We start from the raw sequence: 15464 nt of genomic DNA, 5'->3' as shown, positions 1-15464 counted from the left end.
ACGCGTGAACTCGGGTCTCTGGCTTCCCTTCTCAACTTACGGGCTCTGCAACCTGCCTCGGCCCGGAGGAGAGTAGCGGTCAAGAGCGAGAGCGCTGAGCAGGGGTGGGGCATGTCCAAATGCCACTTCCGACGCAGCATGGCCAGAGCATTGATCACGGAATGTCCGGCCCAAGGATCAGATAGGCGCATCACACGGAGGTGACATCGCTAATTCCGTCACACAAACACACACAGAGCACCCCGGCCAGGTAGGCCACTGATGTTCCCAAGGGGGAAGCTGGGGCAGAGAGGAAGCCACGTGTCCCGACCCAACCAGCGAATCGAAAGGCAGAAGCTGGGCGCTTTGGGACCGGGTGTACCCCATTCTAGAGGCAAACAGCTCTGAACCCCCTCACTGCGTCCGGCTTCGGAGGCGGAGGCGGCTGGCTGTCCTTGAGCCTCCATCTCCGTAGGCACCTCATGGGACCGGGCTGGCCGAGAAAGCTCCGGTAGACCCTATCAGGTCAGGGGCTCTCTGGGTGGGCTGCCGGAGCTTGTAGCTGCCCGGCCCGCTGCTTCGTCCCCGCCCCAGCAGACAGCCCTCGCCGCGTCCATCCTCCGTCCATCCCTCCCTCCCTCGTCCCGCCCCGCCCCGCCGCCGCCCCGCCTCCTGCTCAGCACCCAGCACAAACTTTCGCCGGGGACTCCCTAGCTCGGAAGCAGCAGCAGCAGGAGGAGCGGGAGCAGCAGGAGCAGCAGCAGCCTCGGCTGGGCAGACGCGGGGCCCGCCCGGGCGGCTGTGCCATGCGGGGCTCCCCCCGAGCAGAGGCGGCGGCTGGGGGGCCGGGGGCCGGCAGGAGCAGCAGCAGGAGCAGCGGCGGCGGCGGGCCGTGCGGCCGGGGGGGCGGCGGCCGGCGGGCGGCTGACAGGATGCGGCCGGGGCTGGGCACGGGCAGGCGGCATGGCCCCCCCGCCTAAGGGCCCCCCCGCCCGCAAGCTGCTCTGCATGTGCAGCCTCTCGCTCTGCCTCACCTACGCCTGCTACAGCCTCATGGGCGGCCCCGGCGCCCTCCCCTCGTCCCCGCTTGCCCCGCAGGGCTCCCCGCTCAGCCCCTCTGCCGCCGATACCCCTCCGCCGCGCAACGGGAGCCCCGCGTGGCTACGTACCCCTTCGCCGCCCTCTGTCTCCGAGCCCAGCCGCGCCTGGACCGAGACAGACCCACCCTCAGCCAGCAGCCCCAGCAGCGCCCCGGACCGGGACCTCGGTGTTGGCGGCGACAGCAGCAGTAGCAGCGCCAGCGTTGCTGCCGCCGCGGGCTCCGAAGCTGCCGCCGCCGCTGCCACCGCCACGCCGGACTACGGGGAGAAGCGGCTGCCGCAGGCGCTCATTATCGGCGTGAAGAAGGGGGGCACCCGCGCCCTGCTGGAGGCGCTCCGAGCGCACCCCGACGTCCGCGCCGTGGGCACTGAACCCCACTTCTTCGACCGCAACTACGATAAGGGCCTCGACTGGTACAGGTGAGCAGCGCGCGGGCGCGGGAAGGGGGCACTCGCCGGGTAAAGGCGCCCAGAGGTTGCGCTGACACCGAGGAAGAGCGAGCATTGGGGTCCACCTCACTCAGTATTGTCCACACGGGCTGGCGGCGGCTCTTCAGTGATCCAGACAGGGTCCTTTTTGCAGCCTGACCCGGAGATGCTACCGCGGATTGAAATGGGGCCTTTCTGCTCTGGCACGGAGTAATGGCTAGGACTTTCCGGCGGCCGGCCTTGAGCCTCCTGTTGGTGGCCAGAAAGCGGGGCCCATGTCGCCGAAAGGTCCCTGGGCCAGGATGCTTGGAGCTTGCCCCCTTCGGAACCAAGCTTAGCCCTTGGTGGGTGGCGGGCTCCGTCCCTCCGGGACAGGAAAGTCACCTCCGAGGGTTCGATTTCTCCTTGGGGCAGTTCACCTTCGCGAGTGGCGGGGCTTTTGCCGCCACGTGTTGCCCTACACCCTTGGCTTGGGAATCCCAAGGGAGAAAGTTCGTTCTCTCCCGGCGCTTTAGGGCAGCCTCTCACCTCCACTTGCTTAGACGTGTCACCCTGCAAGCCAGGAACCTAGGCTGGGAAAAGACCACCTCTCCGAGAGGCTAGGGGATGTGGTCTGAGAGCTGCTCCCGCCGCGGAAGGGTGTCAAAGCAAGCGAGGCGCGGAGCTTGTTTGCGCAGAGCTGTCCGTGGTCCTGAAAGCCGCCCTGTTGTGGAGAAGGGACCAGCAATGCTTGGGAGAGCCGAGAGCCGAGTGCAAAGCTTGTGAGGGGCCAAAAGACCGGAGCGACTCTCTCTGCCCATGAGCCGCAGGTGGCTCCTTGCTTGTCAAAACGCAGTTAGGGAGTCAGGAGTCCTTGTAGTGCCACAGGGGAGCTCAGCTCAGCTCAGCTCTCCTCCTGAGAGCCGCTTGCGCGTGTTCCTTTCATTTTAAGAAGACTGTCCAGCTATTCAAAGCTGTTCACAATATTTCGGAGATGTCCCCAAACAAAGTCATTCTACGTTCCACCCTCCCACTCACCCCTGAGCAGCAAAGTCCTAGACCTGGTCGAATTTGGGGTTGGAAAGCGGCCCCCTGCCCCTGTGCAATTGAGGGGAACCCCTGAAAACTCAATCCTGATCCCCTGGGATAAGAAATTTGTGTTGAAACGCTCAGAGTATTACCACCACCACCCGGTTTTGCAGTAAAATGCTGTCCAAGGCGCGCTCTCCAAAACCGGCTCTTCTGAATCCCTTCCTGGGGCAGAAAGCAGAAATTCCTCAAGGCAGGCTGAGGGCAGAGTTATGAGCTCCGTGCGAGGTGTCGCCCTGTCGAGCAGGGACTCTACGCCCCTAGGCAAGTTTTCTGAGGGAGATTTGAAGGCTTCAGCCGCTCCTCAGGTTTATGTGCCTGAGCGCTAAGCCTGCCTTGTTCAGGTGCCGAGGAGTCCGAGGAGAACCGGGTTGCTGATGGGAAAGGAGATCCCCGCAGCCACTTGCCTGCGCTGTAAAGGTGAGAGGAGCGGGCAGGAGGAGGGATGGGGACCCTCTCGGATGGGGCGTCCTCAAATAGCCAAGGCTTCATTTTATTGAGAGGCCCCCTCATGTGTTTTTGCTGAGGTGTAAATTATTATTATCACCTTTAGTTCGTTAGTCTCTTGTTACGCACAAAGGTCTTCATGTGACTCGCAACAAATTTGAAAGCTTAAATAAAAAGGCACTATAAAACTTACGCAAAGTGCATGCAGTTCATTAAGAAATATAATGAATAGATGGGCTGGAAGGGCCAGTGCGAGGCAGCCAGTTTGTTGCGGGCGGGGACCACAGAGGCGGCTTTGCTCTGGGGCCTTCCTGCTTTGCGAGTGCCAGAAATGCGGGGCGCCTGGGGGGCTCGATCGGCGATAGCTTCCTTCTCCTGAAAAAAGGTTTTAGACCGATTATGGTGCCCGAACAGCAGCAGCAATAGCAGCTGGGGGTGCGTGCGTGGGAATGCCCCAGAGGGGTCCAGGGCACCCAGACCCACCGCGGGTGCAGCTGTGCCTGAGCTCCCGCTTCTCGTGGGCAGCTTGAAGTCTTCCTCTGGGGCATCCGAGAACAGGAGCAATTGGTGGGTGCCCCGGAAGAAGCGTTACAGTGACACGATGCTCCCGTTGGTGTTTCCAGGAGGGTTTTCTCCCTGCACATCGCCTTAGATGTAAAGGGGAGGCTCGTGTCTTTCTGTCGGGCGTGCGCGAATCTCTTCGGAATGGTAGTTTGCAACTCCGGCCCCCAGACCCCTTCCACAGTTCCACCGATCTGGGGCACAGAAGGACCCTTGCTTTCCTTGCGCAACGGAGTGGATGGAGGAGCCACAAGCTGCCTGATCGGCTCTGCAGCCGGCCCCTCCTCCTCCTCCCCTCCCCCATCCCCGCCTGGGCAACGAGAACACCAAGCTTCCTCCAGGCTGTTGATCCCACATTCTCTGTCATTTGCTCTGTGTGTGGCTAATCCGGTTCAGTTCAGAGCCAATTATAATTGGGTGTTTCCGAGTCCAAGATATCTGATTGTGTCTGTATGGCTTTGCTTGCACGTTGCAGAGAAATCAATGGAGTCCCTTTCTCGGCAGGCAATGCTTTCCCAAGGGTTGTGGGAGCCTTGGGCTTGCTGTGCCAAAGTGTCATGCCTGGGCCAGGGATTTAAGCTGGGGTGCCACCCATGCATATTAACAGGCTGCTTCTTAGTGTATGTGATAAAGGAGAACTGGCTGTATCCTCCAATAGTTCTCTCCTCGCCACCCGCCACCCTCCTTGTCACCAGACAACCTGCTTAGAAGGTTGTTACACTGAGTAAGGCTGTTGCAAGAAAGTGCTGCCCCATAGTAGACTTCACAGGGCCCCTCACCCCACCCCATTTCACCCCAATGAAAGGACAGGCAAAGGCACACACTGGCAGACACCATCCAAATGATGGCACAGATACATTTACCTGGTTTATTTGAAAAAGGAGGTAAATGTTAGCTCTTTCTTTCACATTTGCGCAGCCTATAGTATCACAAAACAGCTTTTCAAGATGCACAACCTTTTAATTCAAAGCTAGTTAAATGTGTAAGTCCTCTTCTTCTGATGCAAACTTGCAACAGATGCCTTTCAAGCTACTGCTTTTTCAGTTTTTTAAATTACTAATCCTAAAGTTACCTGTCAGGTTATGTCAGTCTAAGGACGTGTGAGCAATGGATCAACCTTACATGCAGGTGGGCGGGCTGCACCACTGACACACAGCTACGTTGAGACAGACACATTTCAATGGGTCTACTCTGAGTAGGACTTAGTTGGCTGCAACGCTTCCCGTCTAGAGTGTTTTGTTACTCAAAATCATCTCAAGGTGTTTGTGTGCTACCAGCTTGCATATTGAGCACCCCAAGAATAGTGGGGTTGGCTGCGGCAATCAGTTTTGGTGTCTGTTACAGTGGCCTGTTTTCATGCATTTGTTTTACCCACAGCTCAGATTTTGGTGACGAGGGGAAAGTGTGCATGGTAGGAGTCACTTGAGGTTGCTTCCAGGTGGAGAACGTGAATTAGCAGAGGAAGGTTGCAATAGGCAGAGGGGGGATGACTCAAGAGCAGAATAAAAGACAATCAGTTCAGCTGCCTACACAACTCTCTGTTTTGGAGGCCCAAGTGCTTGCTGACTGATGACAGTCCTGAATTATCTGCACAGAAGGTTGTGCTGTGTGATGGTTCCTTTTGCCTCATGGTTGACACCACCCAGTAGAGCAAAGCAGCTTCGTGAATGAAAGCTCTGCACACGTAGCAGCAGAGTCCATCCTGATACTTTGGGTATGTTGGGCTCCACACTGTCTCTACAGGAAGGAATTGGCTACTTCTGATAGACACTGGTGACATAATGCTCTCTGATGTGGGCATGTCCTGTGGCATCTTCTTCTTTCTATTAAGAAATTAATGATTTGTTTTGCAGAAATCCCTAGTATTTGGGGGTGTTCACCTGCATTTAAATTACATCCTTGTGGTATGAGGACAACAAAAATAAATATATATTTTGCTTGCCTTTATGGTGACCGAGAAACTGGCTGTGAGGCCAGAAAGACACACTCTTCACCATCTCCTACTCAGGGGTCAGAAAATCTCACTGCCCCTTCTACAGCTTATAATCATCACTCTCATTGAGATGCCTATTTGGACATATGGACTTCTTGTATTAATCTATTTGTTTAAATTAGAACAGATGGAAAGTTCTTCTTGTTAATGTAAGCCGGCTAAAAAAACCCCACACCTTATATCCTTTGCTTTATCAAAAACAACTACAGAAGTTCATCGTACAAAATGGGCAAGTGCCACCCCTGCCTGGCACAAGGACATCTCTTTCCTCCAAGCCTTCAGTCTTAAAGAATAACCCTGTGCGATCTGAAAGCTTGCTTCAACCAGTCCTTAGTGCCTGAAATGCTGCTTTGCAGACTCTGTGTGCTTGGCTCACTGAATGACTCTCTCCTCTCATTCATTGACTGGATAATTTACTTTGAATATAGTCATAAACATAGAAATGCAGTGGGTGTGGTTGCGAAATGGAGTCCATTTTCTGCAGGCCCCCTTTGATGGGTTGGGCTGCAGGACAGACTTGGAAGCCTTTGGGCTCTCAGCAGCCAGAAGAGCTGGCATCCGCAACGCCTGCTCCTTCCTGTTAACATTGGAGAGATTTTGAAAGCATCTGAACTGGGGCAGTGTGTTTTTCTTCCTGCCTGGTGATATAAACCATTCCAACCCCTTGGCAGTTCCTGCGTTTTGGCGGATGCTTCTTGTGTGTCTGGAGGGGGAAGGTGTGTTCTATATCCGCTCGCTTCTTATATCTTTGGGAAGGGCTATTGATTTTCTTGGCTCCTGCTGTGTGCTGTTCTGTATCTCGGGGGGGGGGGCTTTCAGGTGCATCATGGATCCATTGCGCTTAGGATGTCTTGGGCTGTGGAGGAAAACAAACTGCCCCAAAGATCCATGGAAACACATGTGCATCCCTGCTCTTTCTTATTACCTTTTGATCCCACTTTTTTTCTTCAAGGTGATGCTAGGGTGGGGCTCCTTTCAGTGAGGTCTCCTCATCTAAGGACCAACCCATCTTTGGGTCCAAGAGAGAAGCAGGAGGAGGAGGTTGTAAGCATGATGCAATTTAAGATATACTGTATCATTCTAAACAGCAAGTCTGTAGAGACAGGTGACAGGTTAAAGGTACAGTGGTAGCTCGGGTTAAGTACTTAATTCATTCTGGAGGTCCGTTCTTAACCTGAAACTGTTCTTAACCTGAAGCACCACTTTAGCTAATGGAGCCTCCCACTGCCGCTGCACTACTGCCACACGATTTCTGTTCTCATCCTGAAGCAAAGTTCTTAACCTGAGGTACTATTTCTGCGTTAGTGGAGTCTGTAACCTGAAGCATATGTAACCTGAAGTGTATGTAACCTGAGGTACCACTGTACAAGGATATTCTGGGAATGTGGAGGTCGCTCGCTTTATCTGTCTTAACCCCATGCCATGCCCTCTTCTGCAAGCTGAGTTGCAACCAAACTTCCAACCTATTGGCCATGACCTTGCCAGGGCCCATACTTTGAAGAACACCAGCTGCAGGGAAAGGTTGTTCCCCTTGTGCCTTGCTTATGATGGGCAACCCAGACACAATGCCAACAGATGATGATGATTAAAGTTTCTCTACCACCTTTCATCTGAAGACCACGGGGTAGTTTGCAATATAAAAAGACAAAAAAATACAATAACATAATAGCAAACAAAAACAATAATCCCTCCATACAGTTTAAAAGGTCATAGATTGTTTAATTAGCCAAAGGTCTGGGAGAAGAGGAATGCTTTTGCCTGGCACCTACACATATGTAACAAAGGTGGCTGTTGAGTCTTACAAGGAAGAGCATTCCACAAGTGGGGAGCCATTGCAGAAAAGGCCCGTTCTCGTGTTGCCACCCTCCAGACCTCCAGAGGAGGCACACAAAGAAGGGTCTCAGATTATGATCTCAGCAGGATCCTAGTCAATTCATATAGAGACAGGTGGTCCTTAAGGTATTGCAGCCCTGAGCTATTTAAGACTTTACAGGTCAGAACCAGCACTTTGAATTGGACCCTGAAACTAATTGGCAGCCAGTGCAGTCGGGCCAGAATTGCACCTGTCCCCTACCTGGAGCCAGAGGTTTTTAACTACAACACTCATCAGCCCCAGCCAGCTGGCCCTGGCTGCCTTAATTTCTGAGTTAAGTAATCTGAGGGCTTATTCGTTTTCCCAGTACGGCATATGTCATGCCAAAGACACTTATGGGCAGTGGCCAAGGTCTTGGGACTGCAGTAGAGATAGTTCAATGAGCTCCTAACTGGCCAAAAGGAGATTCACCCAATGGGAAATCTGAAGTTTCACATGTGGGCTGAGCTGCATGTCCAATTTGGATTTCCTGCTCCCTTTTTTGTGACTGTGAGAGGCACCTTGAGTGTGAAGCAGGCACCCATTTTCATGCCCCTTGCACCTCCTACTCCATCATCCATAGGCTCCCACAGGAGGAAGGGTGGAATAGTCATGCACTAAATAAAAAGACTATTCTCTGGTTTAGGCAACGGGGAAAGTCAGTAGTGGGCGCAGTTAGGTCAATTAACGGGTCTATAGATATGCAAAAAGCAGGGCCCCTCCCATGCCCCATGTCTGCTTGAGAAAGAGCAGCATTCACTGCTCCCTGGGAACAGCCAAATGACTTGCTTCCTAGGAGAACTGGAGGCGAAGGCCTTGAAGGCTCCAAATGAGAGCTGTGGCGGCGGCACACGGCAACACAAATTGGTGACACCTTGTATGGAGGGAGGACTGAAACTCCTGCGTTGCTCTGTGGCTTTCTTCCTTCCTCTTGTTGTCATGGGGACCTTCCCCCTTTTTTCCCTGAGTTATTATACTGTGCACTTCAGCAGAAATTTTATTGCTTTTGGGGCTGGTGGGGCTCATGTGGGACATTTTTCACTGCTCATGGTGCAGTGGTAATTTCTTTCAAATGATTTTTGCTTGAAGTGGTTTCAATGAATTGAGAAGGGTATGAGTATGAATGAACGGCTAAGCTTTTAGCACCGAATCCAGCGGAGGGACACACACCATCAAACTTCCTCGAGCATTCACTGTGGATATTATAATTTTGCTGGCACTACATAAATAGGCAGCGGGCCACCGTAATTTAAAATCTTCTTTGAAATCTGCTTTTCTATCCTCTTTGTAATGTATTGCATGGAGTCCCCAATGACCCCCAAAGTTTCATTGGCAATTTATTTCCACTATCCAAAGTTTTAACCTTCATCCTGTTATCCAAGCCCTTTCTGCCTGCTGCTGTAAAGATTAGGCTGTAAGAAGCTGGGAACTTGCCTCTTGCCTTAGATCTTCAAGGGGTGGGCAAGGTGGCCGTAGTGCAGCCCTCCAGGCCCTCTCTGTAGCCCTGTGGACTTTTCCCAGACCATGTCCAATCCCTGGTCCTGCCCCACGTGCTCCTCCAGTGTCCCTGCCTGGCTGGAATGTGTCCTTGGATTGTCACAATCCTGCTTGCCTGGGTAGAGAGATGTACACTTAAGGGAGCTCTGTGCCCTGCATGGATGAACTGCAGCTACAGTATAGTCACACCTGTTACCCTGCCAACACTGGCATGTGGCCCCTGGATTGTGCCCATGAGGAAATTTGGCCCTCAGGTTGAAAGAGATTTCCCAACCCACTGAAAGGAGGTGCCTGAGGATGGTGCCACCTGGGGACCTCCTCTACTGATGGGTCCCATAGTCCATTGCCTCTGCCTCATTCCAGCCATGCAGGAGACAGGTTGGCCCTTTTGCATGCTGGAAATCTTTAGCATTGTGTGCCAATGGGGTACCTGCAGCCCTTTCCACATAAAGGCTTGAGATACCTGCTTCCGCCCCACTCCACACCCCATGAGAGCTAGTGAGGTGGATGCAGAGGTAGGCTTTGATCTGGGAGACTTGAACCCCATTCTTGGCCATTGCCCCTGGCTAGATCAGTCTATCTATCATTCTCCCAGCTTCTGTTCCTCATCTGCAAAGTGGGAATAATCTAGAGCTATGCATGATCTTGCATATTTCCCATGCAGGTCTAAACCCACTGCTGTGGAATGAGGAAATCAGTGGAGAGAAGGTTCTGCCCCCTTAGCCACTTCTGGTCACCCTACTGGAAACATCTTTCCTTCATCTAAGTGAGCCAGTGTGTGGTAGTGAGAGCTGTCACCCAAAACATGTGGAAGAAGTAAATGCCTCTGAATACCCATTGCTGGGAATTGCAGATGGGGAGAGTGCTTGGATTCCACTTGTGGGATCTGGTTGAAAGAGACATCTGGTTGACCACTGTAAGGACAGAATGCTGGACATATGAGGAATAGCTGAGGGAGCTGGGAATGTTTAGCCTGGAGATGAGAGGATTAAAAGGCAATACGATACCCGTCTTCAAATATCTGAAAGGCCTTCACATGGAAGATGGGGCAAGCTTGTTTTCTGCTGGTAGGACCCAAACTAATGGCAAGAAAGGTCATTATGACTAAACCTTAGAAAGAACTTTCTGATGGTAGGAGCTGTTCACCAGTGGAGTGGACTCCCTTGGAAGGTGTGGACTCTCCTTCCTTGGAGGTTTGTCAAGAGAGGTTGGGTGGCCATCAGTCAGATATAGTTTAGCTGTGATTCCTGCATTCCAGGGGATCGAACAAGATGACTATTGGGGTCTCTTCCAACTCTTCCATAGAATCATACAGTTCTATGATTCTGTGATATTGCTGGGATCCTCCTGCACACCTTTCCTCTTGGCTTCTGTCAGGTGCCAGAAGGCTGTCATGCTCCTGGGGGCAAACCTGCCCATTGCAGACCCTTCTCCTTCCCACAGTCTTCATCCTGGGAACTCTTCATTTCAGTCCTGTTCCATGCTTAATGCTCCTGTTTCCTTTCAATGTAATTTATCTCAAAAGTGGTAGAAAGGACCCCCTTCCTTTTTTAAAAAAAGGAAAACTCTTTTGAAAGATGGAGACAGAATTTGTAGTTATATAAAAAGAATTGGCTATTTCTGTAAATCTTCCATTTTCCCCTTTCCTTAGAACCAGTTTGGTAAATGTTGTCTCTCTCTCCTCCCTCCGTCATGTCAGATTTTACATCCTGCAAGCATCAAAGTATGGATCATAAACCCCTCAGCTCTTTATGACTTCAGCATTACAATCGCCAGGCACATTTTATGCAAATGAAGGTATTTACCTCCACAAGCTCTCCCATGAAGTGTGCCAGCTTCTCTGAAGAATTTATTTTGCTACATAAACAGGAGAAGAGTGTACCTAAAATTCATTGTAGGCGTTAAAGCCATGTGTGCCTTCAAGGCTGTGGTGCATGTGCAGTTTTGAGGGTGGGTTGGGAGGGGGCGGAGAGGTGAGCAGCAAAGGCACCCACAAAGTCAAGCCAGACAAAGAGAGTTGGAATCCCACCAGATAAGGGGTGGGGAACCCTTTTCAGCCCAAGGGCCACATTCTCTTCTGAGCAACATTCTGAGGGCCACATGCCAGTGATGGGTGGGCCCCAATGCAAAAGTGGGTGAAGCAACCGATGTAAATTTTACCTTTGTACAGGAGGATAGTTTCTTCACACATACCCTCTCTGTCCTTCATACAGGCAAGCAAGAGGCAAGGTCAGAGTCCAATCTGGCACATTTCAGCCTGGCAAAACACTCAAGGGTGATGTGAAGCAGGGGCTAGTGAGGGGTGTGGCCTGGCAAAAGAGGGGGTGGCTAGGAGAAGGGGTGTGGTCTTGGCAGAGTCCCAAGGACCAGATAGAGGCCAACATTTGGCCCTCAGGCCTGAGGCTCCCACCTCTGCACCTGACCATCCTTCCCCAACTAGGCTATGCTGGCTGGGTCTGATGGGAGTTGTAGTCCTAAATATGGAGGGTGCCATGTGCAGAAAGGGATAAAAATGGCATCTTCTTCTCTGTTGGTCAAGATACTCAACTGAGTAAGATAGCATAAAGTCTACATTCTTGGGTAATATATTACCCTCTTCCATGTCTGGAGTTCTACCTCCACCGCCAACAAAAGGTGTGGGCTCACTTGTGCTTTTGTGTGCGTTCTTCGGGGGAAGGGGTGACTGAAGGGTGTGTGGTCATATGGAAGTGGTGTGCAGGGTGTGTTTTGTGATGAGGATGGAAGAGTTAACAGCTGGTCCATTTAAGTAAGCAGTGAATCCGCTAATGGGTTAGGGCTGGTGGTCTCCAGCACCTAGGCACAGTGTTGACCCCTCATCATGCCCCTGGCAGGCAAAGTCATAGAACAGAGGAGAGAGATCTGTTTGCCGAGATCAGGGAGGCCCCTTCCGGGAATGAAATAGTCCCTGCCTCAATCCCAGCTTCCTAAAGAGGCCCCCCAGTTCCACCTGTCTGCTTGGTGCAACCTCCTCCCTGGGGAGTCCACCAGTCCTTCCATGGAAGAGTTTGGTGTGTCTCTCCAGCTCCGTTTAAGCTGTGTAAGCTCCCCCCCCCCCAAAAAAGTAGCTTCCAGATGGTTCTCTGGCTCTCCTGGAGGAGGTCTCTGATTGACGATGGGCTGTTCCCTCAGAGGATATAGCCAGGCATCGACCCTGCCCTCTTTTGCATGCAAAGTCAGCTCTCTCCCCTTTTGGCTAATTTCCCAACTATTTATTTGAACTAAATGAATCCCAGCCTCATTCAGGACCTCTCAGCACGTACGTTTAACATGCCTCAGCCACTTATTTTCATTAGGTGTTTTACCGGGTGCCTTAGGGTGTGCTGTTGGCTGAAGAGGCCTACAGGAAAGGACCCAGACTGGGGAAGGAGATGAAGTATAGGACTGGGTCACCAAACAGGGCCATGGCTTCCCCATCCATTTTGAGAAAGGATCGATATCAGGCTAAAGGCTTCAGCTCACAGTGTGGATGTGGGAGGCTCACTTGGGCTGAGAGTGTCTTCATCTCACAATCCCAGGCAAGCCCCATTCCAGCACCGACCCAGAGAACAGTTGCTGTAACTGCTGTGCAGATCCTTGCTGCCACCCACAGGGGAAATGCCCTGCTTGAATTGCACCCTGCTTCCAGGCTCAATAGTTTTAGGTAAGTAAGTCAGAAATGCTACAAGGAAATCTCTGTCCCTATCCATCCTTAGTCTAGGGAAGCCTCTGCTACTCCGCTGGATGTCTTGGTGTGTTTGCCAACACTTTCTCCTCCCTATTCCTTTCTTATCTCCATAAGAAAGGAATCTCCACATCAAATCTCCCTCTGATTTGATGTTTGCTATTTCAAGAGGGTGCCTTTCCCATGCAGAGTGAGAAAAATCACACTGCACTCAATCCAATCCCATTGAATTGAACAGATTCCTGCTTGGTCTTCCAGGAACCACCTGATTCTTCTAGAATTACTATTACTACTACTACATTTACATCCCACCTTTCCTCCAACAAAGTGGTGTACATACTTATCTCCCCTCTATTTTATCCTCACAACAACCCTGTGAAGTAGGTTATGTTGAGAGGCTGTGACTGGCCCATGATCCCCCACTGAGCACCATGCTAGCTCTCTCTCATACTTAAGAGTGACTGGATTTGTAGGTGTTTTTGGTGATATCATCAACTGCCTTGAATGCTCCTGTCCTTGCTGGCCGCTGGTCCGTTTCTGGGTATGTGAGAAGACTAGAGGAAGGTAGCGATGGAGTTGCCACCACTTCCTCCTCTTATGTCTGTGCTATTAGAGAGTCATGCAACCCCAACATTTTTTTAAAAGTAAAATGAAATTGGCTTTTGCTAAAATTGGGCTCTCTGTCTGTCCTGCTGCTCCCTGCATAGGTATAGAATCATAGAATCATAGAATCATAGAGTTGGAAGAGACCACAAGGGCCATCGAGTCCAACCCCCAGCCAAGCAGGAAACACCATCAGAGCACTCCTAACATATGGTTGTCAAGCCTCTGCTTAAAGACCTCCAAAGAAGGAGACTCCACCACACTCCTTGGCAGCAAATTCCACTGTCGAACAGCTCTTACTGTCAGGAAGTTCTTCCTAATGTTTAGGTGGAATCTTTTTTCTTGTAGTTTGGAACCATTGCTCCGTGTCCGCTTCTCTGGAGCAGCAGAAAACAACCTTTCTCCCTCCTCTATGTGACATCCTTTTATATATTTGAATATGGCTATCATATCACCCCTTAACCTCCTCTTCTCCAGGCTAAACATGCCCAGCTCCCTTAGCCGTTCTTCATAAGGCATCGTTTCCAGGCCTTTGACCATTTTGGTTGCCCTCCTCTGGACACGTTCCAGTTTGTCAGTGTCCTTCTTGAACTGTGGTGCCCAGAACTGGACACAGTACTCCAGGTGAGGTCTGACCAAAGCAGAATACAGTGGCACTATTACTTCCCTTGATCTAGATGCAATACTCCTATTGATGCAGCCCAGAATTGCATTGGCTTTTTAGCTGCCGCGTCACACTGTTTGCTCATGTCAAGTTTGTGGTCAACCAAGACTCCTAGATCCTTTTCACATGTACTGCTCTCAAGCCAGGTGTCACCCATCTTGTATTTGTGCCTCTCATTTTTTTTGCCCAAGTGCAATACTTTATGATGATGTCACACAAGAAGTGCCCCTTCCAGAAGAAATAGAGTTGTCAGCTTGTGAAATCCACTTTGCTGGAGCAGTTTGGAAGTGGAGTCAAGAATCCCAGGAGGCCTTGGCAGGTCTGAGAGCTGGTCCAAGGTTAAAGTCTAGTGTCTATGGTACCTTTTGCATTGGGTTCCATCTCCAAAGCTGTGTCTGGCCTAGTACAGCCTTCTCCAACCTGCTGTCCTCCATATGTTTTGAACTACAAGTCCCATCAGCCCCCAACCACCATGGGCGTGTTCCCAACCACCAAACCATCTTATGGCCAGGCTAGCTGGGACTGATGGGAATTGTAGTCAAAAATATCTGGAAGGCGCTAGGCTGAGGAAGGATGACCTAATACAACTTTTAAAACAATAAGATCAAGCAAATCTCTATAAACAAACAAAGGGCCCAGAGCACTCTGTCCTAAAGTGTTTAACGATTTGTTTTCCTATTTGCATAAGATCACAGGAGCCAATTTGTCTTGTCACTATTATCTTGGAGACTGATGTGTTAATTACTAGGACTGCACCAAATATTCTCTTGTGTTTGACTGGAAATAGTGCAGGGTAGGGGGAAGAAGTTTTCCTGAAAAGGCCTTGAATCTGGATAATCAAACCTTCATTGATGCTTTTTGCTGCTGGTGTTGCTTTCATGTTCCCAGGAATAGTCACTTGGCTGATCCCAGCCAATTGGGGATCACACCATGAAAGGGCCGATGTCATGAGGGTATGTAGCCAGTCAGCTTTATGCTACATTATGACTTCACTGAGAGAGGAGCATAAGTGAAGAGGCAGGCGTTCTCACTGCCACTGCAGGTAAATGGCTGGAAGAGAAGGACTGTTATTATTTCTGTTTACATGACTGTATTTTGAGAACATTCTCAGCAATTTCAGCCCAGTGCCATTACTAATGCATTGCTGCCTTGCTCTGAAAATTTGGCATTTCTGAAAACTTGTCACAGTGTCAGTTTGCTTGGTTGTCAAAGGAAGCTTTTGTACCGGTCTTCTCTTTCTTTGTCAGATGTACAGTGGGAAAATGTATGCTGGTTTGTGTGTGCATGCATGAACACACAGTCATGATAATTCCCAGCAGTTGCCTTTGGATGGAAACGGGGAGAGGGGGGTCTGTGGAGCTGTACAGTGCCTGAACTTCATCAGCCAGCCCCTTTGCGGATGAAAAGGGGCATGTCTGATGCTATGGGCACCCTCTGCGCACACCTAGATGAAGAGGAGCCAAGGTTCCTTACTCAGCTCAAAATCCTCTGGAAGTCTGAACAAATCAAAGCGCCAGAGAGGAGTGCCTGGAGCCACGACTTCGTTGGCAAAGCAGCACCTCCGGCCACAGAGCTGGAAGATCCAGCGA

At 51.1% G+C, this 15464-nt stretch overlaps 1 protein-coding gene across 1 annotated transcript in view; it reads left to right on the top strand.

Annotated features, from left to right (window-relative positions):
* The first annotated feature begins 880 nt into the window (after positions 1–880).
* LOC309329618 (heparan sulfate glucosamine 3-O-sulfotransferase 4-like) overlaps positions 881–15464 on the top strand; it is a 95949-nt gene continuing 81365 nt past the window's right edge. The window contains exon 1 of the mRNA XM_081840572.1: positions 881–1499. Coding sequence (XP_081696698.1) covers positions 943–1499 — 557 coding nt within the window. The 5' untranslated portion in view covers positions 881–942. The remainder of the gene's footprint in view (positions 1500–15464) is intronic.

Source organism: Podarcis erhardii (genome assembly GCF_964252035.2).
Source record: "Podarcis erhardii genome assembly, chromosome: 14".
NCBI classification, from domain to species: Eukaryota; Metazoa; Chordata; class Lepidosauria; order Squamata; family Lacertidae; genus Podarcis; species Podarcis erhardii.
The sequence above is the reverse complement of the archived record's forward strand: the minus strand, read 5'-3'. Positions and strand labels throughout refer to the sequence as shown.